This window comes from Polyodon spathula, chromosome 13, assembly GCF_017654505.1.
Source record: "Polyodon spathula isolate WHYD16114869_AA chromosome 13, ASM1765450v1, whole genome shotgun sequence".
Lineage (NCBI taxonomy): Eukaryota > Metazoa > Chordata > Actinopteri > Acipenseriformes > Polyodontidae > Polyodon > Polyodon spathula.
The window spans coordinates 2,902,285-2,928,130 of NC_054546.1; the positions used below are offsets into that span (position 1 = coordinate 2,902,285).

The 25,846-nt window shown below is 39.6% G+C and overlaps 1 protein-coding gene across 3 annotated transcripts; it reads left to right on the forward strand.

Annotated features, from left to right (window-relative positions):
• The first annotated feature begins 2,976 nt into the window (after positions 1-2,976).
• LOC121325129 (cytosolic purine 5'-nucleotidase-like) lies at positions 2,977-24,195 on the forward strand. Of its 3 annotated transcripts, XM_041267423.1 has the most exons (19): positions 5,454-5,517; positions 9,275-9,399; positions 11,528-11,601; positions 16,038-16,155; positions 16,492-16,587; positions 16,879-16,970; positions 17,138-17,195; positions 17,737-17,830; positions 17,962-18,015; positions 18,169-18,252; positions 19,215-19,256; positions 19,482-19,589; positions 19,889-19,955; positions 20,186-20,356; positions 20,897-20,948; positions 21,102-21,162; positions 21,543-21,719; positions 22,219-22,501; positions 23,363-24,195. In XM_041267423.1, exons 2-18 carry the CDS (start codon positions 9,299-9,301, stop codon positions 22,450-22,452), a joined length of 1,683 nt encoding a protein of 560 aa, XP_041123357.1. In that variant the 5' UTR covers positions 5,454-5,517; positions 9,275-9,298; the 3' UTR covers positions 22,453-22,501; positions 23,363-24,195. The 3 variants fall into 3 exon arrangements, with proteins under 3 accessions (XP_041123356.1, XP_041123357.1, XP_041123359.1); XM_041267422.1 differs by lacking the exons at positions 5,454-5,517; positions 23,363-24,195 and adding an exon at positions 2,977-3,061 and having other exon boundaries at positions 22,219-22,856; XM_041267425.1 differs by lacking the exons at positions 5,454-5,517; positions 9,275-9,399; positions 11,528-11,601; ... (4 more) ...; positions 17,737-17,830; positions 23,363-24,195 and adding an exon at positions 17,677-17,695 and having other exon boundaries at positions 22,219-22,856.
• The last annotated feature ends 1,651 nt before the right edge of the window (positions 24,196-25,846 follow it).

Here is a 25,846-nt window from a genome sequence, read left to right on the forward strand (position 1 = left end):
CACATTAAATGACATTGCGCTAATATAATGATCAAGATGTGAGCTCAAAATAGAAAGGCGTTGCTGCCACCTGTCGGTTACAAAGAAGATCCAAATGCTGTATAATTTAGTATGGGCTCAAATTTGTAAGGGGAAATACTGAACATACTTTTGTTTACACTATGTACATTCTTACTTCAAAATACACATTTCACTGGAATAAAAATGTACATATTGTATGCCATGTAATCTTAAAGCAATTGTAACTAACAGAACAGTCCCATTACCATGCACATAGGGTTTCAAAGAAACGCGCATGCAACAGAAAACGTCTTTTTTATTTCAAAATATCTGCTTCTACACGAGGTGAGAGAAACTCTGTTTGGCTTCACTGCAAGGGTTGCAACACCCACGATAGAACCTGATAGGGACTCCCATTGAATGTTTCAAAGCAGGGACCAGGGGCCGGCATACACTAATCACCATGTCACAATGTCAGATGGCATCGGCGTGCTGGCTTCCACCAATCAGCATGTTATAATGTCAGATGACATCAACATGACCTCTTCACACCGCTCTAGGGTGTTTTGCCCTGATGAAGAATTGCGACACGAACATTGGCCAGCACCTCTTGAATGATGTGTGTAAGTGTAATGTGTTCATGCTTCACAAATCAGAGCAAAGCGATGAAGATGATATAATTTGAGCCAGCATTAACTTTTTTTTTAAAGGAGAAAAGTTAGGGGAATTTAGTTTAACAGGTTGTAATGGTGACTCAATGAAGAACTGGAATCTGTAGTTTAACAGGTTGTAATGATGACTCAATGAAGAACTGGAATCTGTAGTTTAACAGGTTGTAATGGTGACTCAATGAAGAACTGGAATCTGTAGTTTAACAGGTTGTAATGGTGACTCAATGAAGAACTGGAATCTGTAGTTTAACAGGTTGTAATGGTGACTCAATGAAGAACTGGAATCTGTAGTTTAACAGGTTGTAATGATGACTCAATGAAGAACTGGAATCTGTAGTTTAACAGGTTGTAATGATGACTCAATGAAGAACTGGAATCTGTATTTTAACAGGTTGTAATGATGACTCAATGAAGAACTGGAATCTGTAGTTTAACAGGTTGTAATGGTGACTCAATGAAGAACTGGAATCTGTAGTTTAACAGGTTGTAATGGTGACTCAATGAAGAACTGTAATCTGTAGTTTAACAGGTTGTAATGATGACTCAATGAAGAACTGGAATCTGTAGTTTAACAGGTTGTAATGATGACTCAATGAAGAACTGGAATCTGTAGTTTAACAGGTTGTAATGATGACTCAATGAAGAACTGGAATCTGTATTTTAACAGGTTGTAATGGTGACTCAATGAAGAACTGTAATCTGTAGTTTAACAGGTTGTAATGGTGACTCAATGAAGAACTGGAATCTGTATTTTAACAGGTTGTAATGATGACTCAATGAAGAACTGTAATCTGTAGTTTAACAGGTTGTAATGACGACTCAATGAAGAACTGGAATCTGTAGTTTAACAGGTTGTAATGGTGACTCAATGAAGAACTGGAATCTGTATTTTAACAGGTTGTAATGGTGACTCAATGAAGAACTGGAATCTGTAGTTTAACAGGTTGTAATGATGACTCAATGAAGAACTGTAATCTGTAGTTTAACAGGTTGTAATGACGACTCAATGAAGAACTGGAATCTGTAGTTTAACAGGTTGTAATGGTGACTCAATGAAGAACGAGAATCTTCTCAAAATTAATATTTCACTCTGAAAGGTGGATGACGTACTTAGAAGTTACAATTTAAATGTAAAACAGTGAACCACTAGGGGGCACAGAATAATGTTTATGAGAAAGGATATTGGTAAAGCCTTAGGTAAATCCTTAATAGTGTATTCGTATATACAAGTAAACATAAGCAAAGGAGTCAAGACAAATAACACTAAGTAACACAATTTTTGTTCCTGGGTAGTAAGTGTTATTTCTTAATTGTTTATGCCTCAAAAGTATAGAAAATGGCTATTATTCCCCACAAACTTTGCTTTTGTGACCAGGACAGTGATATTTCAAAATATCACTATTTCCAATGGGAAAACGGGCAAATGGGTGTCTTTTCGTTCACATAAAGTCAGAAAAAAAACAACATATGAATCCAAATTAACATGTATTTATACAAAAGTAATACAAAAATGACTACAAAAGATTTAGAAGTGAGTAGTTTTTCGAGATTTACGATTATACTGTAAATACATCTAATCCCAATAGCAGAGTACCAACCACGGATTAGATTATTGGGATCATCAGTTAATATTAGTTTAGGACCTGCCAATGTTAAAAACGTATACACAATGAAATTCCCTCCTTGTGTTTAGCAGAATTAGTATTCGCAAAGCTACCATCACAGCATGTTTGTTTGTATTAATATGAGTAGTGTTCCACTATGAAAGGAACACCTTCACGTTGCATTTGTCCAGTTGTTCACATTTAGGCGCACGAGTTTATGCAATGAAGTTTAGCGAACCAGAAACGTTAGCGTCGTATTCTTCGTGAAGGGATCCTCTAAAAATTCCAACACTAGATCGCTTAGAAAATACGCTGAGTCCACGTTGCCACTCAAGTAATTTGCGTTAGCTGTAGTTATACAGAATAAACACAAAAGTACCTTAATGCTGTGGTATATTGTATAGTTTTGGGAGTAGCGGATATATAAATAGATATATAATATATATATTATATATATATCATATATATATAATATAATATGTATATATATATACATGTATATAAAAGCGACTAATCGTCTGATAAATGCGTTTGTGTGAATTTAATTTATAATGTTAGTAAAATCCATGTCTTAACATGTACATGATGTGACACCCTTAACTGAGCATTCAACAGCGATACCGTGACAGTCAGTGCGCAAACTAATTCTGCTTTAATAAAAACGCAGCATGTCATTCATGCGTGTGGTCATTGCCTTTGTAATTTTTGATGGCCCCACAGATTGTGCGTGTGGCGCATGCTCAGGAGTGCTGACAGTGCAGTTGAAGCTGTGCAGTCGGAGGGAAGGTAAGTTATGAAGAGCTCGGGGTGGTGTCTTTTTTTTTTTTTTTTTTTTTTATTTATACGCTGTTTAATGTACGCAAAGTCAAAAAGCCTATGAGTATGAATAAACATCGACAAGAGGGTACCCTGTGCAAGGGACCGGTAGAAAGTGTAGTTACGCAAAAGGAAACGTGCAGATGTAGAGCCAGGAAATCGGTTGGCCTCGGTATAGGTTAATATGGAAACATAATGCACAAATACGTGTGAATAATTAATAGTGGCTGCGATGTGTAGAAAGATAGTGAAATAAATAAGCATGCACTGATGTGTGGCGCCACTTCTGTCAAGAAAAAAAAAAGGTTTTAAAAAAGAAATAAAAAATCTGCTGAAGCAGATTACGAAACCTTGGACTGGACAGAGTACAGAGAAGAAGGGTGATTTGTGCGACGAACAAAGGGGAGAGTATAGCTCAATTATAATGTAACGACGTTCTCAATCATTGACATGCTGTACTTAAAATAGTACTTCAAGTGTATATCTTTTAAAACAAATGCAAACAAAATGTTGTTCTTGTTTTAAGAGGAGAGCCGCATTTGTTAATTTGTTCTGTAAACGTGTTCCAGTCATTCTAAACGTGTCAGCATTTTTTTTTATTATTCTTCTCCGAGACTCCTGTAATTTCTATACTTTTAAAATTATTTTAATTTTCTTAAAGCATTTATGATTTACTGTGTACATGTATAGCAACATAGTCGTTGGTTTAAGGAGCTACTTCGTCATTTGGATAAAATACTAGTCTGTATTGATCACAACAAAAGTAAAATAGTCTGCTGTTAATAATGGTCTTTTTAGTCTTTACAAGATAAACAGCGGTGGAGTTTAAAAGCAACAATGGCTGCTAACTAGTGTTTGTGTAACAATGTAACGAGAGTTTAAAAGCAGACGAGGAAACCGGTTTTAATCCTTCAATAAATAAATAAATGCTGCCCCATATAAGAGTCAGCCTGTCTTCGGCTTTGCAGCACAACAGTACACCTTACCTGGGAACAGCGGGCTGCTGGCAGAATTCACGACTGGAGTCGGCATTATTCTTCTAATCGTAGTACATTTAATTCGTATAGTCAGATGGTGTGGTAAGTTCCTGTCCGTTATGGTGGGAGGAGGATGTTAGTATATTCAATTTGTATTACGACTGTAATTCATGTTCCGGTATATGATTCAAATACATCGATTTTTACTTCTAAAACTGTGTAATAATACAAATAGCAGTGATTTGCTCAAGCATGGCTCCCAACCCTCAATGTGTTTTGATAACCCGTGTAGCGCAAGTATATGATAAATAGAATAAATGACCTGTTTATAGTTAATGCCTGAATAATGCAGGCGGTTGTACGTATTCATGCCATACTTACATATTTCGCATATATCTGGATAATGGTTTATGAAACCTGCTCATTACTGCTCCGTAGAGTCCTGTACACGCTGTTGATGTATGTCAGCTTCGTCGTCCTGCTGGCTGCTCTCATTCTGAATTTACAACAGCGGCAGGGGAAGAGTGCTACTGACTGTTTGGAAATGCAAGCAAAAACGTTCCTTACAACAACAAAACAAAAACAAACAAAAAACAAAGTTGAATACACCTGCATTCAGTAATTTACAGGACAAACGTCAGTCTGGGTCAAAGTGAAAATAAAAAGTAAGGTGTAGTTTTTGTATGTTGTTATTTTAGCCTTAGTTATTTATCTCATCCCATTTCTTTCAGCTGGTTTTAAGACATGCAAGTGGAAGTGGGATGATAGCTTACAATATGAACCCTGACAATAGCTTCTTCAGACAGCGCGAGTCCACCTGCAGTATGAGTATTAATGGCAGCACCAGGCTTGATAGACAGGTCAGAGGTGAAGGAATGGGGAGCACTTCACCCACATGCACACTGTGGAAACACACCATGCTGGTCTCCAGTTAGAGTCGTTAGCAGTAATACCCTGCCCCACCTGCTTTCACATAAGATGGTTCTGGGAAATGACTTTATTAGCAGCCAGTCAATCTATTTGGACTATGAGCTGTGGGACAGAGCTGCTACTGTATCCCCATTGCAGCTTTGAAAAATTGAAAAAAAACCTAATTATTTAGCATTTGTACAATTTAAGATTTGCTTTTTACCACCTTGAACCTCAGACCCTTGAATCGTCTGTCCAATATTCTTATTTTCATCTACATACATGTAGTTAGGATTCAGGTTTTTTTTTTTTTTTTTCTAGTGGTCGCCAATTATTTTTATTGTTTTCTGCCCAATTTAGTAATGTCCAGTTATTTTTAGGATTAGCCCACCGCTACCACACCTGCGCTGACATGAACACACATGCTGTCCTCCGAAACGTGTGCCGTCAGCCGCCTGTTTTTTTACACACTGCAGACTCGTCATGCAGCCACCCAGACCTACAGCGTCGGAGGACAACGTAGCCATGGGAAGCTTACAGGTAAGCCCGCAGGCGCCCGACCAGACCACAGAGGTTGCTGGTGTGTGGATACCCTGGCCGACCTAGCCCTCCCTACCCCTGGGTGGCGCTCGGCCAAATGAGCTCCGCCCCTTGGGAGCTGCCATCCTCGGTCAGCAAAGGAATAGCCTGGATTCGAACCGGCCGCATCCAGACTATAGGACGCATCCTGCACTGCACGTGGAGCGCCTTTACCGGATTAGCCACTTGGGAGTCCAAACTTTGTTTTAAAAGAAACATAATTTTTGATGCATCTGAAACTAACTGGTAGACTTCTCTTCTAGTAATGTGGACTGCATTGCAGTCTTACAGTTTAGAGAGTCCTCTCTTCACACTCTAAAGCAGTTAATCATTGTCTCTCAGCTGACGCTTATGTACACTGATTAGCTGCTGTTGCATTCATCCAAATGTGGCTGAAAACCGCCTTATCATCTTGTCAGGACCGGGAGACTTATTTTGGTGTTTCTTTATCTTCAAAGGTTTTGAGTTTTTTTTTTTCTTTTCTTTCTTTCTTTCTCTGAAACAGGCCTTGAGTTTTTGGTTGTTTTCAGAAATGCGTCAGGATTCAGAAACAGTAGCATTTGAAAATAAAAAATGAAAACTAAATGCACATTTATTTCCTTCCCTTTCAGGTTCCTGGCTTCTTAATGTAATATATTATTACATAAATTATTACATTCCAGGAAAAATTAGCTTAGTCAGAATCATTGTTTTTATTGACCCATGAAGTGTAATATGGGTGGTTGCACACAGTCTTCCAATCCTCCCCAGTACCCATGTTGGCTAAGAGAGAGAGAGAGAGTAGAGAAACACATATTTAGGGTGTGCTACGGTACATATAGTCTGCGTCCCATCAAGGCTGATAGAAACACTCCTGGGGTTCACAATGAGACAGGGTGCCTGTTTCAGGGCTGAGCTAGGTACCTCTTTATAGAAGCAGGTCCTTCCTACATTTTTCCAAAGTTTAATAGAGTGAGTAGGACTTATATTATAATTAATTATATTTTCTGTTTTTGTCGTAAGAGCGAGTCATGTAGTAATAAAAGTGGTCAAAAAAGGACACAGGCAATTTCTATATTGTTAATACTGTATTTGGTGGATTCTAGTGCAGTTGTTTGGAATGTAAACTCTCTTCTCTGGCCCCTCTCTTGACATACAGAAATAGCGTTTCAGTCAGCTAATAAACTTACCAATGTTTTGATAATTATTAAACAACAAAAAAATAAAAAATGAAGCCGCATTGCGCTGTATGCACAGCTATCAAAAACAACAGAACTGAAAGCATGCAGCTTGAAAATACAAGACTAGACCGTTGGAGTGGGTTGATCTGGTGGTGTTTCAAAAATGTGCTGTGGTTTTAGTGTCTGATTGCTGGTTTCAGAGTTCAGACATGGTTAGAGCAGACACTGCATCCCAGCGAGAGAAGATTAAATGAGAATGCAATGCTGTGGATAATATATATATATATTATTGCTGTTCCTTAGATCAGGAATTGTAGCATAGAAGGCTCTTTGTACATGGTTTTGTATGCTTCTCAAATACTTTATAGGAATTGAATCCAAAGTTGTTTTTTTTTTAAAGAAAACGTCTTCTGTTTAAGATGGATATGCAGTTGTGAGCAGCTTGCCGTAGGCCCTGCTAACCAAAGCAGAAACAATCTTGTGATGCAGCAAATTGTGGGAGTTGAGCAACCATTGGGTAAGATGTTGCTGCTGTAGTTTTTTTTGCATCTGCAATGGATTGGATTAGAGTTGAGAGTCCTGCTGACACTAACTTTCTGCAAGGAACAGTACAGTTTGTCTCAGAGCTACATTAGCTGCCCTAGTTTCTGTGTTGTGAGCTTTTATGCACATTTTTGTCCAGCTGTTTTGCTGTATTTTGTTTTACTTCTAAAGATGTTCACAGCTGAAATATTATTTCCAGTGGGTCCTGATCATTCCGGTTTGAAGCTCTAGCTATCCCCTATCATTGTATGCATCCCACCGCAGCGTCTTCATTATGCTGTTCACCATGCTTTCTGTGGGTGTTGTGCATGGTCAGTACAGGATTGCCACCAATGTTTGTATCGTATATCTCTGCTATTACACTGTGTGGCCTTTTCTGTACAGAAAACAGTGACGTGAAGCTAAATCTTGTTCTGTATGTGGTATGCATTGTTATTTGCTGCTGATTTGGAGGCACTGTCTGTTGCATAAGGTTTGCTAGTGCTATTGAAATCTTCCTGGTCACATATTGTCACTTTTCAGATGAGGTTTGTTGATTTCATAATTGCTCTTTCAAACATTTTATGATAAACCCAACAGTAGATTCAAACTGTTCCAGCACAAGTTACAGTACATTAGTCCCTTAATAACTTGTGATGTTCGCTGAACAGGCTTTCTTGCAAACGTTTGATGTCCTGTCACTGTTACCAGACATATCCCTGCTTGACAAGTGATTTACTGTATCTAGTGACAGGTTTGATTTTGTTGTCTGTTTGAGTGTCTCAGCCCTTGAAGAACCTGCTCTATATATTCTGTATCAAAATCTGAAAATGCTGCAGAATCTGCTTTAGTCTAAATCTTTGCTTTTTTAACTACCTTTTATAGCTGATGTAATATTAAATATGGAAACTTCTACTGTACAGTTCCTTTTGACCTATCCAACTGTTTTTTTCTGTTAGTAAAATAAATGTAAAAAAAAATCTTATTAAAATAAAATAACATCTATGATTTTGAATAGTGTTGACAGAATAAAGCCCAGCCATTTCTGCCACGGAGTTCATTCGACATGTGAAATGTTGCTTCCAGCAAACCAGCTAATCCTACCATCTTAATCAAATCAAACCCCACCTAAGGCACTGTAGGCTATAAAGAGTCATTCAAGTAAACTTAAAAAATGATCCATTTCTCTTTGATTTTTTGTAGTTGAGGTATGAAGGTTAAACAAGTCTGGCAATTCCACTGTCGTATTATCTTCATTTATGTTTTTTTTTTTTGCACATTCAGCAATTTGGTGTGTTTTGAGTACTTCTCTGTGGGTTTGTCCTTGATTGTGGGGGTGGACAGTGTTTTCCCATGTCCTTGTGCATTGTACTGTGTTATGTAGTTGCATCTACAGGGCATACATGTTTATCTATAATCTCACTTTTACCATCTCATGATTTTGTATTACTTATTGATTATTTTTTTTGCAGTAGGATATATTCATGTGAATGAATTAGGAATGTAAGCTAGTCGCTTGTTGCATTTGTTTGAACTGCATGTAAGTAATCACAGCTCTGATAGTGACAGGCTCTAAAAGACACCCAGCTCTGTAGCCTCTCCTGCACTCCGAGAAGTGATTTCAACAAAATACGTCACTGAACTTGAATCCCCGACAATCAACGTGTCAAAAAGATTCTCATATCACTGTCTCTATAGTAATCAGGAAAGACTTAAGATCACACAGTACTCTGAAGTGTAGTGGTGGAGCTGCTTGAGATGCTGTCTCTCTGGGTCATTGAGACTGTGAATGTTTTGTGTTGCGGTAACAGAACTGCCAATTTTCCAGTTTATAGAAAGCCTGCAGCCTTAGTGAGTGAGTGCAGAGATCAAGTACAATATGTCTTGAGTGAGTGAGTGCAGAGTTCCTGCACAGTAGGTATTGAGCTCTGTTGTAGTAATGGAATGAGTTACATCACAGTTGGCTAATTTTAAGAATTTAAAAGAATAAATAATGTTGTTTTTCAATTCATTTTTTTTTGTTTTTCCTAACACAGATTTAAGAGCAAGCATTTTGAAACATGACTACTTCCTGGAGCGATCGACTTCAGAACTACGCAGACCTCCCCGCCAACATGGACGGTCTTGCAATGAAGAAGTACCGGCGGGAGGCTTACCACAGGTACCGCCAGTGCATTCCAGCGCTGCAGGGAACATACACTGCTGTACCGCCAGTGCATCCCAGCGCTGCAGGGAACATACACTGCTGTACCGCCAGTGCATTCCAGCGCTGCGGGGAATATACACTGTGCTGTACCACCAGTGCATTCCAGCGCTGCGGGGAATATACACTGTGCTGTACCGCCAGTGCATTCCAGCGCTGCGGGGAATATACACTGTGCTGTACCGCCAGTGCATTCCAGCGCTGCGGGGAATATACACTGTGCTGTACCGCCAGTGCATTCCAGCGCTGTGGGGAATATACACTGTGCTGTACCGCCAGTGCATTCCAGCGCTGCGGGGAATATACACTGTGCTGTACCGCCAGTGCATTCCAGCGCTGTGGGGACTATACACTCTGCTGCAAGTGAAAGGGATGGGTAGAGAGGGATTGGGTGAGGGCACAATGTCAGGGACGCTCGACTGCTGCTGCTTTTTGTTTTGCTCACCAGTATCTGCCCTTGTTTATTGGTTGGTCCAGTGTACTGTATGTTAGCAGACAACAAAACAAAAACAAATGCAGCACTTGAAGTGTAACAAATAAATAGTTCTTAGATTTCCTCAGTCCTGAAATGATTACCTTATCTATTACTGTGTATAAAAACTGATGTCAAAGTGTTTCGAATGAAATCCGCGCTTTGTACGGTAGTCACAGATCATTTCACTGCAGTGTGTCCTGCATTTCAAGTGGAATGGGTTTCGTTATTTAGAGCAGCCTGTCTCATTAGCAGCCAGTGTACAGAGGGGGCTGCTGGTCCATGTGCAGCTGGTGCTACAGAAGGGGTTAAAGTGCATTCAAGTGAAGTGTGCCACGGTGGAAGTGGAATTCCTGTGTGTGGTAGGGGTTATCTTGAAAGCATTCTATGAATTGGGCTTTGTCACTGTCACTACTGTATGTAAGGCAATATGCTTTAAAAGAACGCAGTACTGCCAAGCAACAGCAATGAATGAAACATTCTGAAATCACTTTCTGCTTTGCTTTGCGAGGTAGCTAATTCTGCTTGATATCTCAGTTCAGAGGAACAGGGATTTACCTTATTGTAAAGAGAAATGTGTACAGTTCTTTAATTGCTGGAACAATATGAGAACTTGATGATGTCTGTGGCAAGCTTGATGCAGCTAAAGCACAGGACAGTTTCTTGACATACAGCACCACCCACGGTTACTTCCATGGAGTAACTGTGGGCTTTCAAAAACCAAATCTGGCCTATGAATACAGTTACTGTTTCCATCCCAGTTCTTTGCTTTCAGCCCCTTTTCAGAGGCTGCTATGGAGCACCAGGCTTGATCTTTAAAAAGTAACCTGTAGATTGTGGGATGCTGTCTAACCTTTCCACAGAGCTTCTTTCCTGAGCTCTGCTGATGACATCACGAGCCAGCAATAGTGCCCTGGGATTGGGTTACAGAACAGCTATGCTGTTGACATGGTGGAGGCAGTACATCACATCCCTGATGGGGGTCAGGAGAAAGGATGGTGGGGGGGTGGGGGAGGCAGTTCTTTATCTGTTACCCCAGATACTGCCAACTCTTCTCAAAATTAACCCTTTCACTCTATAGGAATTACAGTACTGTACATGTAACACAAATACATGACCACAGTGCAGTTTTACCTCAGTCAAATGCAAGGCATTTATTTGTTTTTGTTATAAAGCCCTCTTTGGGGAAACAAACAAGTTACACTATAGAATGAGATACTGCATGTCATGCTGTCTTGGCATGGCAAATACCAATAGAACATTACAAAACACACATAGTAGGATGATAATTAAACTGGCAAGAAATGTCATACCCCTAGAATGTAGATCTGTAGTATAAAGCAGTGGCAAATCCATTCCATTAGAGCAGCTTGCTCCAGTCAGTTCCAAACACGTCTTCTAGTTGTTTCTAAACTAAAGCATTGCTGACATAGGTGCAGAAAGACGGGCCTCTCTCTTTATCTGTGCAGAAAGACGGGCCTCTCTTTATCTAGTGCAGAAAGACAGGTCTGTGTAAAACTGTACAGCATTCTCATGGTTAGGGTTAGGCTGCTTAAATCTTAAGCTCAGTATTTGAATTCTTTCAGCTGATCCTATCCTGTATCTTCTTCTCAGAGTGTTTGTAAACAGAAGCTTGGCTATGGAGAAGATTAAATGCTTTGGGTTTGATATGGATTACACATTAGCTGGTAAGTACTGTGCATGCTGAAGCACTGTAGCATGCATTTTGTATATGTGTTCTGACGGTTTGTGGTGCTGTGACTGATTTTTCAACAGTAAAACGCATGCATTGATCTTGCAATACTTTTAAGGACTGGCCATAGAAACCCATGTTGAGATTGACAATAATGAGTCACTTTCCTAAAAACAATTTAGATTCATACTTTTTCTACAAGTCTGTTAATACTCAGACATTTCACTTCCAACATAACTGAAATAAAACTGTTTACCCAGCCAGCTCTATTATTCAAATAACAGATCAACAGGTCTTTATGTAATGCCCTACTATTTATGTTCAGCAAGCTATAGCTAGACAATGCACATGTGCACGCACAACCAAACCCATGATCTTATTTGTACATATCGTTTTGGGCTACATGATGTTGCCTCTTTGCATACTGTGGAATCCCAGTAATTTAGATTCCACTCTTTATTGGAAATGGCTTGTAAACAAGTGATGGAGTTTGCCATCGGGGTTGTAATTACATACCATTGGCCAGTGCTGGAATTCAAATGAGGTTTCAACACAGCCTCAACCCAGTGGGGAGTAAATCACAGGCATGTTTACTAACAACACAGGTGACTACACTGAGAGTAATGCTGAATTAATATATCATCACATTTGTCAACTATTTTGTCCATTATTGGTTTGATAATTGAAATATTCAGAGTGTTTTGAATGAAAGGAATTAGGTTAATTGAGTAATCCAGTTGATGCAGTTGATAGGCGGGTGTTTGAATTTGTATTGATTTTGTCACATGAAGAGATGCTCCAGTAGTAATACTGTCTATGTACAGTACAATACAGTAGTGCATATGTACAGGCTTATAATAGAACTGGACTACATGTAGAAATATCATAGCAACTGCACATTCAGTCTCTCCCAAGTGTGTGTTTTTTGTACAGTTACTGACCTTTGGTCCAAAGAAGTAGAGAGAAACATTACAAACCTTGCATCTGAGGTCTTTCCCTAGAATTAAATATGAATTATGTCACCGCTATCCTTAGAGATTTTTAAAAAGTAACAAATAAAAAATATACGTGCTATTGGTGGATTCAATTTTGAAAGGAGTACAGTTCTGCTATTTTTTTGTAGGTATTGGGAAGTTCAAATCAAAGTAGCTGAACTTTATTTATTTATTTTTTTATTTATTTATTTATTTATTTATTTTTTCAGAAACCTGTAGTACAGTAATTAAGGCCTTGGTGGTGTTAACTGGAAAGATTTGGTGTTTCAAAATGCATAATTGTTCAGGGCAGTAAAAATAAGTGACAAATGTGTCGACTGTGACAACATGGGTTTCTGTAGGAGGCTCTGCCAGCGACACCAGCATTTGGCTGCACAGTACATGTGTGCACGCGTGTGGGAGTGTGTTTTTGTGTATGTGTAAACATGTGTATACCACGTGCACGCAAGGTTCAGCTCTCAATGAATCTGTTAACAGGAGACAGCAGGTGAGCCCGGCTGTACGGACCGACTGAATGAGACAGAGACAGAATTACCGAGAGCTGTCAGTGAGTGCGGAGATGTATGAGAGCTGGAATAGAGAGGAGACCATAAAATACAGAAAACTGAATCTTGACAGCTCCCTGCTCAGTATGGGGAGCTGGGCATACATAACAACAAATAATAATAATAATACAAAATAGATAGATAATGTATGTGTTTAGTGTATCTTGGTTGTTTTTGTTCTAGTTTTGCAATATTGATTTTAGTAAAACATACTGAAGCTAGTGGACGCAGTGCTTAGATCTCTGTGCTGATGTTCCAGGAACAAGCTGTCTTGAAGGCTGAGAGGGTATGGGTGTCTAAGGGCACTTTCACACCTAGTTCCCTTGCAAGTGATTCCAACCGTGGTTCACTTGTAAACAAACACATTTTTTTAAAGTTTGCTTTGGTTAATTTCACAACAGAAAAATTCACGCGAACTTGAGTTTATTTTGAAGTGCATTCAAATTAAAGTGCAATCAAATTAGTTTGTCCAGACCAGAGTTCTATTGGCTTCCCAATTGCACTTTCCAAACGCACTTGCCTCTCTTGCTGATTTATCAGAGCGAAGTTCTCTCTGGAAAAACATTTTCCATCATGCCCAGCATGGAGAATAATTTACGTGATGTGGTTGTGCTGCTGTCTGTGTTATTTTGTTTTATTTGGTGCTTACAACGTCAAATCATTGCCGAAGAAACATAACATGCCAAGAGAGTGTCAAATAATTGTCAGATAAACTTATTTTGGAGGAAAGGCCAGAGACAAACGTGATTATGAAAAAGATGCACTTGTACATTCAACCAATTGCAATTTACCTGTTATTATTATTATTATTATTATTATTATTATTATTATTAGAGCAGAGCAATTGCAACAGTGGGGGGGGGGGGGGGGGGGGGGTTATTTTGACATTACCCATCTGTGCTTTGTGCTTTTTTACCACACAGCATTCAGGCAGTTCTGAAATACAAAAAGGAGCTGGCGTTGGAATGAGTTTGCTGTAAACAACGCACTGTTTGTGTGTGCTCTAGTGCCACACAGTTTTCAAGAGTTGATCTTCATTCTGTTGACATATTTTATTCAGGTCACGGTTCACAGTCTCAATAACAAACTGATCATTTTCAAATGAGTTCAATTGTTCCCTACTGAAATAAGTGCAGTGCAGCATGAGCCTAGCAAGGTCACAAGTTGACCAGCTGGCCCTAAAACACAGTTTAAATGTTTAGCTGATCCTGTCTTGGGGTTTGTGTATTCTCTGCCCATCAGTGTATGACCCAAATCTGTCACCTTATTTTATTAAGAATTACTGGAAATGCCCCTTGCTGTAGTGTTAATGGCCTCAGCAGCAGCTTTGATTTTCACAAACACAAGTTCTAGGTGTAACCATAATACAAATAGCACCACAAGTTTGGAAACTTGCCAGATATCTTGTCCTCTGTGAATTGGTGGGAGGGTGCCTATAAATGGATTTCTGTGTAGCTGCTTTCAGTTCAGATTGAAGGTGTTATTTTTATCGAGGAATCCTGGCTGCATGACATCAGCCTGTGGTTTTGACACATTCTGGTTCTGTTCTCTGAGTTCTGTCACTGTGCTGGAATTGCCAGTCAGTGGGCTCAGGTTTCTCAGAACACTTCGGCTGCATTTTCCCTGGTTGCCAGTAACAGGCAGTGTCTGCAGTGGAGTGTATTGTATTCCTGTTAAGCAATGACAATGTATTGTATTGAGCTAAAGTGTAAAAAAATCATAAATTTATTGAACCCTTATATGATAATCATTAGCAAATGTAGATGGGTAACTTGTGTGTGTGTTACATATAGCTTAAAATGCAAATTGTGCATATGGCAGCAAATGGATTCAGCATATTGTATTCATTATGCAGTGTGGTTTGTTTGTTTTCTTTCCTAACTGTATTCAATAAGTACATCTTCATACTCTAATTGAACAGCTAGAGCTAGAGTTTGTTAGGCTCACAGGCACACTTAGGGTCATGTGTTCCAATCCCACCTCCTCAACTAGCTGTCAGTGGTACAGGTAGATGAGAGTAGGGTTTGGGCTGTAGTGATGCTGTCAGTGGTACAGGTAGATGAGTGTAGGGTTTGGGCTGTAGTGATGCTGTCAGTGGTACAGGTAGATGAGTGTAGGGTTTGGGCTGTAGTGATGCTGTCAGTGGTACAGGTAGATGAGTGTAGGGTTTGGGCTGTAGTGATGCTGTCAGTGGTACAGGTAGATGAGTGTAGGGTTTGGGCTGTAGTGATGCTGTCAGTGGTACAGGTAGATGAGTGTAGGGTTTGGGCTGTAGTGATGCTGTCAGTGGTACAGGTAGATGAGTGTAGGGTTTGGGCTGTAGTGATGCTGTCAGTGGTACAGGTAGATGAGAGTAGGGTTTGGGCTGTAGTGATGCTGTCAGTGGTACAGGTAGATGATGAGTTTAGGGTTTGAGCTGTAGTGATGCTGTCAGTGGTACAGGTAGATGAGTGTAGGGTTTGGGCTGTAGTGATGCTGTCAGTGGTACAGGTAGATGAGAGTAGGGTTTGGGCTGTAGTGATGCTGTCAGTGGTACAGGTAGATGAGTGTAGGGTTTGGGCTGTAGTGATGCTGTCAGTGGTAAAGGTAGATGATGAGTTTAGGGTTTGGGCTGTAGTGATGCTGTCAGTGGTACAGGTAGATGAGTGTAGGGTTTGGGCTGTAGTGATGCTGTCAGTGGTACAGGTAGATGATGAGTTTAGGGTTTGAGCTGTAGTGATGCTGTCAATGGTACAGGTAGATGAGTGTAGGGTTTGGGCTGTAGTGATGCTGTCAGTGGTACAGGTAGATGATGAGTTTAGGGTTTGGGCTGTAGTGATGCTGTCAGCGGTACAGGTAGATGAGAGTAGGGTTTGGGCTGTGTTGATTTGTTTTCTCTTTCTTTGTCCCAGTGTACAAGTCCCCAGAATACGAGTCCCTGGGGTTTGACCTGACTGTGGAAAGGCTTGTATCAATCGGATATCCCCAGGAGCTGCTCAACTTTGTCTATGACTCTACATTCCCAACCAGGTACAGTCACTGAACAGCCTGGCAGAACCTCCTACAAGCTACTGATAGCTGGCAGGTTCCTTTTGAAAATGCAGCTCAGTGTTATTGTAAAACATCTGCTTAGCAAAAACAGCCAATTACAGCTGCATATCAGCAAGAAGCAACCATGGCGACTTAATCCAGGTTCTGTGCTTATCATGGCATGATGAGAAACAATTGAAATGACTAAATCAAATTGTCATCCAATGGCCAGAACACCTGGCATAGTTCACCCTGGAGTTCTGACTGCTCTGTGTGTGTTAGCACAAGCTAAATAGAATACAAATACTTAGTGTATCTCTTTCTTCTCTATTCCAGGGGCCTGGTGTTTGATACAATGTATGGGAACTTGCTGAAGGTGGATGCCTATGGGAACATCCTTGTCTGTGCCCATGGATTTGTTTTCAATCGGGGGTAAGTACTGAACTTAATATTTAAATAACTGAATTATTGTTTCTGTTAATATTTTATATGCACTGTTTTTTAATCAGTAGGTGGAAGGCAAAAATAAAGGTAAAGGTGTTTTGCTGTTTCTGCCTTGGGTTTAAATGATTTGTTCCTAGGAGAGGTAATTAAACATTTAATACCAACCCAGTATGTTAACGTCTGATTCATGACAAATTATTGCTTAACTTCAAATGCAATAGAATTAGATAGATGCCAGCTCTCTGTTCATTTTAGTGGCGTCCTTGTTTGTTCTGCCAGGCCAGAGATTCGGGAGCAGTACTCAAACAAGTTTATCCAGAGGGACGACACTGAGCGGTTTTACATCCTGAACACACTCTTCAACCTGCCTGGTGAGCAGAGCCTGGCTCAACTCCACTCTGTTATTCAGCTTCACTGTATTGCACAAAAACTGGATCATGCTGATATTGATGAACACAGACAGGGATGAAAAATATTTAGTCGTGGAGATTCCCCATCATACAAAACACATACAGTAATGCCTGTCCTCTCTCCACAGAGACCTATCTGTTTGCCTGCCTGGTAGATTTCTTCACTAGCTGCCCCCGATACACTAGGTAAGTAAACTCTGCCGACCTGTGTGTGGCTCTTCCACTTACAAATCCACAGAGTCTGAAGTTCAACTCTGAGTTTGGTTGTGAAATGTATTGTACAAAAAAAGAATGCATGTAACTGTTTCAAGACAGTGGAACTATGCAGCAATATAACCTTTAAATATCTAAAAAGAGAAATGTTATATATGGGCATACCTGTAGCTGACATATTGAGTGGAGTTATCGTTCATAGACCACCATAGCAGTCAGCCATGTGGAAATATGGCCTAGACAAATAATGTTTCACTCTATTTCCAAAAAAAAAAGTTATTAATTGTATTAATGGTCCATGTGATCTGAATGATCATATTGCATTGTTACATTAAATTATACTTTATATGCCTTAATTTGTTATTGATCTTCCAGGGAGGGCAAGCTTTCCTGTTTGACTGGACACCACAAACAAGGGAAGACTATCCCCATTTAAACAAGCATGTCAAAGCACACTGCCCTGTATTACTCAGGTTAGTAATCTCAGTTTCCTCGTCTTTTGTTTCCCTCCCAGCTGTGACACAGGGTTTAAAGACGGTGACCTTTTCATGTCCTACAAGAGCATGTTTCAGGATGTCCGTGATGCAGTAGACTGGGTCCACTACAAGGTAGGGAACGTTTGTGAACAGTGCTGCAATATGTGAGTCCAGGTTAGTAGCGTGCTTGGAATCATTTTCGGTCATTTAGGTTTTCATTTTTTTTTTTTTGTATCTTTTTATTTTTTTTCTCTTATTTTCAGGGGTCTTTAAAAGAGAAAACAGTGGAGAATCTGGAAAAGTATGTTGTCAAAGATGTAAGTTAACAAAATATTGCATTGTATAAATAGTTTATTTTCAGTAATTAAATGCAACCCTAAATGTTACTTGTAACCTTTAATACTCCCTTATGATCTTGTAGAGTGGACTAGGGGAGCAAGAGGTGATTTTGTTTTTCTTGTTTCCTCTAGCATAAACTACCTCTTCTGCTCAGTCGAATGAACGAAGTTGCAAAGGTGTTCCTGGCCACGAACAGCGACTACAAATACACCGAGGTGAGTCATAGCTGATAAATAGTCTCTTTGTTTTTTATGGAAAGGGCTGTGACACTTAACGATGATCAAAGAAGCAATGGAATGATCAACAGAGAAGACAGCATCTTGTTTCCAGTGGGAAGAAAACACATTCTACTATAGTTATTAATTTTCTCCAGTGCAGAGTTTACACTATTATTGATACTACCCAAGAAAGTAGATATTATATATTTTTGGTAAATCTCACCAATCCAAGAGACTGTAGCTCTGCTGGGATTTGAACTCAAGAACTCTGCCTTTTACTACCAGACCAAACAGCCTCTCAATATTAACCACAGTAAATGCACAAAAGAAACCATCAGTGGCTGATAGAACAATAATAAAATATAGATCAAGCCTCTCTTTAATATCACTAATGCATGCTGATAAGCTGTGTTAGCCCAGCAAATAATTAACTGCTGTTGTAACTATAAAAGAGAAAAAAAAAAAAAGTACATTTACAAAAGGAACTTTGCAGAAAGATTACTGTAATTATATATATATATATATATATAGATTGTGTCATGTAGTATGTTAGTCACACTAATCGCCCAGTGTTCTTGATTCCCTGAGGCCCGTGAATACCCTGCAGTGCGCAATGGTGGCAGCCTATCTCTCCTCATACCCCAGAGGTGGTTCTAACCTGCTCTGAATCTGTCAGCTATCTGTGCCTCCCGTTGATGAAGAACAGCAAATGTAAAGTGACTGCTTAAAAAATAAACCGAGCCCCTTGCACACCTCGGAATGCTAATTGCATGTGACAGAGCCACTTTAGTGTTCAAAACTTCTGAAAGTTTTGTTCCAGAATATCGCAGTTTTGTATACCAAAATAACATGATGGGACTAGGTGCAAAGGAAACGAAGTAGGAGTGTCTAAAACCGATTAAAAAGATCAGCCTTAACAAAATCTATACTATTTATTATTTCTTGTTTTCCTTTCTCAGAAAATTATGACCTACCTGTTTGATTTTGACCATGGCCCCAAGGTAAGCTGCTTATACCGGTACTAAAATATTATTCCTGAGTTAAAAAAATAAATACTTCCATAGTTTATCCGTAGCTGTTAATCGCCAGTTTGTGATATATTTAAGGCATTGCTCAACCTTCCTAAACATGTTGTATTGAACCGTGTGCGGTACTAGTAAAGGGGCAGTGGACGCAGGTAAATGGGCCACGTGTGTGGATCTGATTTCAGCCTGTTGTGCTTGTAGCCTGGCACTCCCCACCGCCCGTGGCAGTCCTATTTTGACCTCATCCTGGTGGATGCGCGGAAGCCTATGTTCTTCGGAGAGGGGACCGTCCTGAGGCAGGTGGACACTGTGAGTAAGATAGGACAGCAAAGGGAGGGGCTGTTTTATACTCTCAATCGTCGTCTAAAAAAGATGAAAAAAAAATAAAAACCTTTAGTCAGTTAGACAGGTGTTTTGATAGAAAGACAGCTTGATGAAACGTTAGATTACTGGACTTCAGTGTCTTCAGTACAATTCATTAATAAAGCCCCCCCTCATTTATTTGTAACGTAATTAAAGAAAGAAAATGATGAACCCCAAGCTAACCTAAATATTGGACTTAATAATTGTTTGTGATATACCCGTGAAAAGTAACGTTTGTTTTGCAGAGCACGGGGCGGTTAAAGATCGGGACCTACACAGGACCTTTGCAGCACGGCATTGTGTATTCTGGAGGTAAGGGGATCCGCTATTTCACTTGATATGTATTTGGCAATGGATGGCATATTGGCCATGTGTGGGATCTTAACCTAAAAACAATAGGTATTTATACATCAGTGTAATAAATAACAAAATTAAATTTTGACTGTTTTACTTTTTGTGATTCTCTACTGTGACTCTAGGTGTGTCGATATCTATACACATGCATACACACAGGTACAACCCCCTCTTGTGTATGCTTGCAGGTTCATCCGACACTGTGTGTGACCTTTTGGGGGCAAAGGGCAAGGACATCGTCTACATTGGAGACCACATCTTCGGAGACATCCTAAAATCCAAAAAGCGACAGGGCTGGAGGACCTTCCTAGTCATCCCTGAGCTAGCCCAGGAGCTCCATGTGTGGACCGACAAGAGCTGTAAGAGCCCTTTCACAGTCTGATGCTCAGCTGTTTCCAGTCTATTTAACCTGGTTCTGGGGTGACCTGGTAGAATCTGCATTTAAAAGCACATTCAAATCTAAAGTCTACATAAAAATAGAAGCTATAATGACAGACTTTGATTAAACTAAGTGGCACAGTGATGAGTCTGATACTCTTATAGAAATGTGTATGAAGTGCTGGATACAGAATGGGCACCATTAGGGGCAATGTCTGCATAGTTAATCCCTCAGCATGGGTCTGACTCGGCAAACTGTGCTGTGCAACAGCGCCACCTGCAGACAGTGGGTGGGAAGGGAGCAGCTCCCATAGTAATGCCTGCTGTTTGGATTCTCCTTGCGTTCCCGTGATAAGGCTTTATCAGGACGCGTCATTAATTACTGGCACATTGTTCTTTTAAATTAAAGTTTAAACTTCATAAAGTTCACTTGATGATGGTTGTTTTAAATGTTGTATGTAATTAACTGTAATCTGTCCACCTGGGGTTTTTAATTATTTTTGTTTTGGTCTCGTCCATAGCTCTGTTTGAAGAGTTACAGAGCCTGGATATCTTCCTGGCAGAACTCTACAAGTGAGTACAGAATTCTTCCACATACATGGGATCGATGCTCCATTGCTTTTGCATGTTAGGACCGGTACTAATTCAAAGTCTATCATGGCCACCATGGTAAAAGCTCCATGTTGTTTCCTATTTGAATCTGTTTTTTATATATTTTCTCATCAGACATCTGGATAGTAGCAGTAATGAACGGCCAGACATCAGTTCCATTCAAAGACGTATCAAGGTATTTTTTTTTTTTTTTTGGTATAGTTTCTAAAAGCAGAATACATTAATTTATTGTCTCAAGCACCGAGTGGCTCATTTATCAAGCAGAGTGATATCCCAGTCCAGGCTGATATGAGATTTAAAGTCTGTGTTTGAAATGTAAAGGCCCTATGCATACAGATACCTCACTGCTCAAAGAGGCCCTCATCTTTACCATTATGAGAGCAACCTGCACATGTGCAACCTTTGACAGGGATGTCACAAGTGCCTCTTTCAGTTCATCCCTGATGGCCTGGTATAGAGACTTTGTGACCCCACCCCATTATTCTAATCCATATTCCTCTTCATATAGTCCTGACAGAGTATGAGCCTGTCTTCTGCTTTCTTGTTTGCCTGCAGAAAGTGACTCATGACATGGACATGTGCTACGGGATGATGGGCAGTTTGTTCCGCAGCGGGTCCCGTCAGACTCTGTTTGCCAGCCAGGTGATGCGCTACGCAGATCTGTACGCTGCTTCCTTCATCAACCTCCTCTACTACCCCTTCAGCTACCTGTTCAGAGCTGCCCACGTCCTGGTGAGTAGAAACTGTGCAGCACAGTCCAGCCCCCAGCTCTGCACAAGTGTCACTTGTCACTAGCTTGCTTGTTGGTAATGTAAATTACCTTCAAATTTCTTGACGTTATACTGGTGCTAAGTCTAAATTACAAAAAAACAGCAAGCAAGGAGAACACTGTATGTATCAAGAATTGTTCCTAAATGAAATATACATTTTCGACATAGAATTGTAAATGGTCATATTTGCAGTTATACGGTTTAAGATATTTCTGTCCCAAATGTAAAGTATAAAGCAGTTTAACCATTTTCCCTTAAAATCTGATCTAAAAAAAAACTGTGTCACTTATCAGGCCCACCAGAGGGACCCACAGCCCTGTAAAAAATGTAATTCAGTGCTTTACCTTGTAGCAGGAACAGAAAGCTGTAGAATTCCAAGGGGTCCTGAATGTTAGAAACCAACAGCTTAGTCATGGCAAACTGCTGTCTTTTTTAATTGCTGTCTTGTTTCTCCTTTCTAGATGCCACATGAGTCGACCGTGGAGCACGCTCACGTGGACATCAATGACGGCGAATCGCCTATGGCCACGTGGAACCGCAACGCCCTGGACTTCAAGGGTTCCGAATACAAGCGTAGCCAGCTGACCCGCTCAGTCAGCGAAATCAAGCCACCCAACCTGTTCCCCCAGACCCCCCAGGAGATCACACACTGCCACGACGAGGATGACGATGAGGAGGAGGAGGAGGAGGAGTAACAAAGAGAAACAAACTGTACAACACAGTCTATTGAGCTAATTAGAGGAGGTGCTTGGAGTAATCAATATGCACAATATGGAAAAAATTATTTAAAACATAAAAAAATATACAAAAAACACTTATATGTACGTGTGTGTGTGTGTGTACACAGAGCGTACAGAGACATACAACGTTCTGTTAATGTTACTGTCTGTATAACTGACCAGTCTAATGACACTTGATTGACCCGCTCTCTTATTTGAGAGACTGCGAAGGTGCATTTTGTTCTACATAACATATTTTAAAAAGAGGTTAGAAGTTCTAAGAGAGATGATGAGCCTTGTAGACCAAACAATTTTTTTTTTTTTTAAATTAGTCGCCCCCAGTGTTTTTTTTTTACCCCGGTTTTCTCCCCAATTTGGAATGCCCAGTTATTATTTTTATCCCGGCTCACCACTGCAACGACTCGGGAAACGGAGGCTGAGACCCGCGTCCTCTAAAACGTGCTCCTGCCAGTCCGTCATTTTTCACACTCTGGATCCACAGCGAAGCCACCAGACCTATAGTGCCGGAGGACAACACAGATCTGAATGGCTGCACTGTCCCAATGGCCCACAGACATCCTATCAGCCACAGGGGTCGCTAGTGTGCCTACCTGGGCTGCACTAAGCCAATTGTGCACCGCCCCTAAGGAACCCCCAGTCACGGTCGACAATGACATAGCCTGGATTCGAACCTGTGTGGTAGCAGTGAGCTGAGCCTAAAAAAAAAAAAATTAAATTGGACATTTCAAATTAGGAGAGAAACAGGTTAAACAGCGATTACTAAATTAAAAAAAAAAAAAAAAAAGTGGGAGTTGAGTAGACCGGTCAGTTCGTAAGTTTGGTGTTCATAACTGTGTTTCTTTCCTTTCTCTCCATCGTCTCTCAGACTAAGAAGATGTTCCACAAGAGCCTGTACTTGGAAATGCTGTACTGAAATATATCAGTAACCCTCCACTGTGCCAGTGCATGCCTGTCTTCATTTTTCATTAGCAGAACCAAACCACTTACCTCTTTGAGACCATGCCAAGCACCTTTGGGATCTGCAGGTTGCAAGTATCCTGCCTAGTAAGAACAGGATTATTGTGACACCATTGAATATCAGGCTTTGGTACTTATTGATGCAGTTGTGTGTAAAACATTACACACCTTTTATTAGTGTTTAGCAGATCCGCTGTGGTTTTGGCTGGCTCATGAACAGCCAGAATTAGTACCAGACCATACTGCCTCTCAATCACACACTTACCAGTTTCCTTATTGGAATGACTGAAATAAGGGCTAATTTGAGCTCAAGTAGCCAGTTGCACTTTGTTAAACTAGTGTGTGCATTTCTTCTTTTTAACTTCTTCTAAAATTGCTTCTTTTAAAGTTTTTTTTTAATTTGTGTTTCGTACCTTTTTTTCTCTGCAAAAAGTGTTTCAATGATCTGTTCTGCTCTGTAAAGGAGTGCAAGAGTTTATGCTTTTTTTTTTTTTTTTTTTTTTAAGAATCTGGATTCCTGTGTGCTTTTGCATTTGGAACCAGTATTATTTGCTAATTATTATTTGTAACGGTTATACTGTAACTGTAATAATTTAGTTTATGCATGTCCATGCTCTTTTCACATCAGTTGATGGAAACTGGTTTTAAAGTGGCATATTCTTTACTGTCCATATTGTATTTCTTTCCTGAAAATATCGATCCTTTGGAAATTTAATTTTAATGGTAAATAAAATGCAAACACTCATAAGTTGTGTTTTTAAATTGCTTTTTTCAGGGAGAGACGGTCATGGTATTAGCCCACAGCACCACCAGTTCTCACAGGAAAGCTATATTTCACACTGACTAATAAGGTACATGAAATAAGTCTTTGAAAATAAAGGAAGGAATCAGCTAGATTTGAACCCAATCTCCCCCAAGAAGGAACAGCACATCAGGCTAATGAATCAGCCCACTGTGCCATCATGTCACTTTTACAGAAAAGTCTCCTTTATTATTGTTTTTATAGGAACTTAATTCTTTGAAAATGAAGGAAGGAATTGGAATGGAACGCAGTCCTCCAAGAAGGAACAGCACAGCGTGCTAAGAATTAGTCCCCTGCACTTCTGTGGAAAATCTCACTCTTTGATTGACTATAAGGTAGAGCCTTCATCGATGGGCACTAGTGCTTTATTATGTTCCCCCTCCCCAAATCTACTGAATACAAACATCATATCTGATTATGAATCATTTCTTTATTAGAATCATCACCTTATATAAAGTATAAAATGACCATTTCCATAATCCAGATTCAGACCACAGAGGTTAGTCTCTCTTTAAGCCACCCTATCTATCATTCACCCTGTTAATGATTGTTTAAACCTACATTTAAGTGCTCAAGGAAAACAGTAAGATCTGCCACCAATGACAAAACTAATATGAAGAGTAAGGGGTGGATTGATAACTTGTTAAAATATGGATCGCATAAGACTTCATCCTAAAAAATTCTGTTGACAATACTAAAAGGCACAGATGTTTAAGGGTAGTATGTTTTCAACTTGCAACAACAAAACATGATCAAAACTTTAGCAAAAAGCAGCTGTAACTTAATGTTTTTGGGGTCAATGTAAAGCCTGAATACTTAACTGAACAGTTTATGGTGACCAGATTATTTTTTATTATTGGCCATTTTATGACCATGCTGCATGATTTTTAGACAAACTATACTGAACACAGTGTGACTTGTGTAACACCGATTCGCTTTACCATTAGACTTTAAATCGGTTTTCAAAGAAGCCATCAATTTGCAACTGCATCTTTTCACATTGACATACAGTAATATGAATGCTGTTACCAGTTAATGAATCCTGTTTAACTTCAGTACTGTTCGTAATTAATACTGCAAAACATTATACTAGTGTTGTGCTAAAAAGGCTCGTTTTGTATGTGTTCTGTTAGCACCAACAATACTGCTTTTTTGTCAGTAGTGACTAGGCTTTTGAGTATACCTCCCAGTTTTAAAATATTGTGTAGTTCTGGCCATACCTACAATATTCTAAATAACAGTAGCTGGGTAAATTACAAGACACATTATCAATTATCAATCCAACCCTTAATGGAATACACAGTACAAACAAGCAAAGTGAAATGTCAGAAATAACAGAATAATTCATCATACTATACTTTAAAAGAACAATAAACAATAAAGCAAACAAAAAAAAAAAATGTTTTCTGATTTTTTTAAACTGAAAATCACAAAATATACAGATAAATCAGGTACAAAATAAATAGAAGATTGTAAATCTACAATATCGTTCAAATAATTATAAACTTAATTTCAAAGAACAATCAGCTTTGGAAACGTATACTTCATCTCAACTGTGCTTCATTTCAGATTCATATATACAATTCTGAA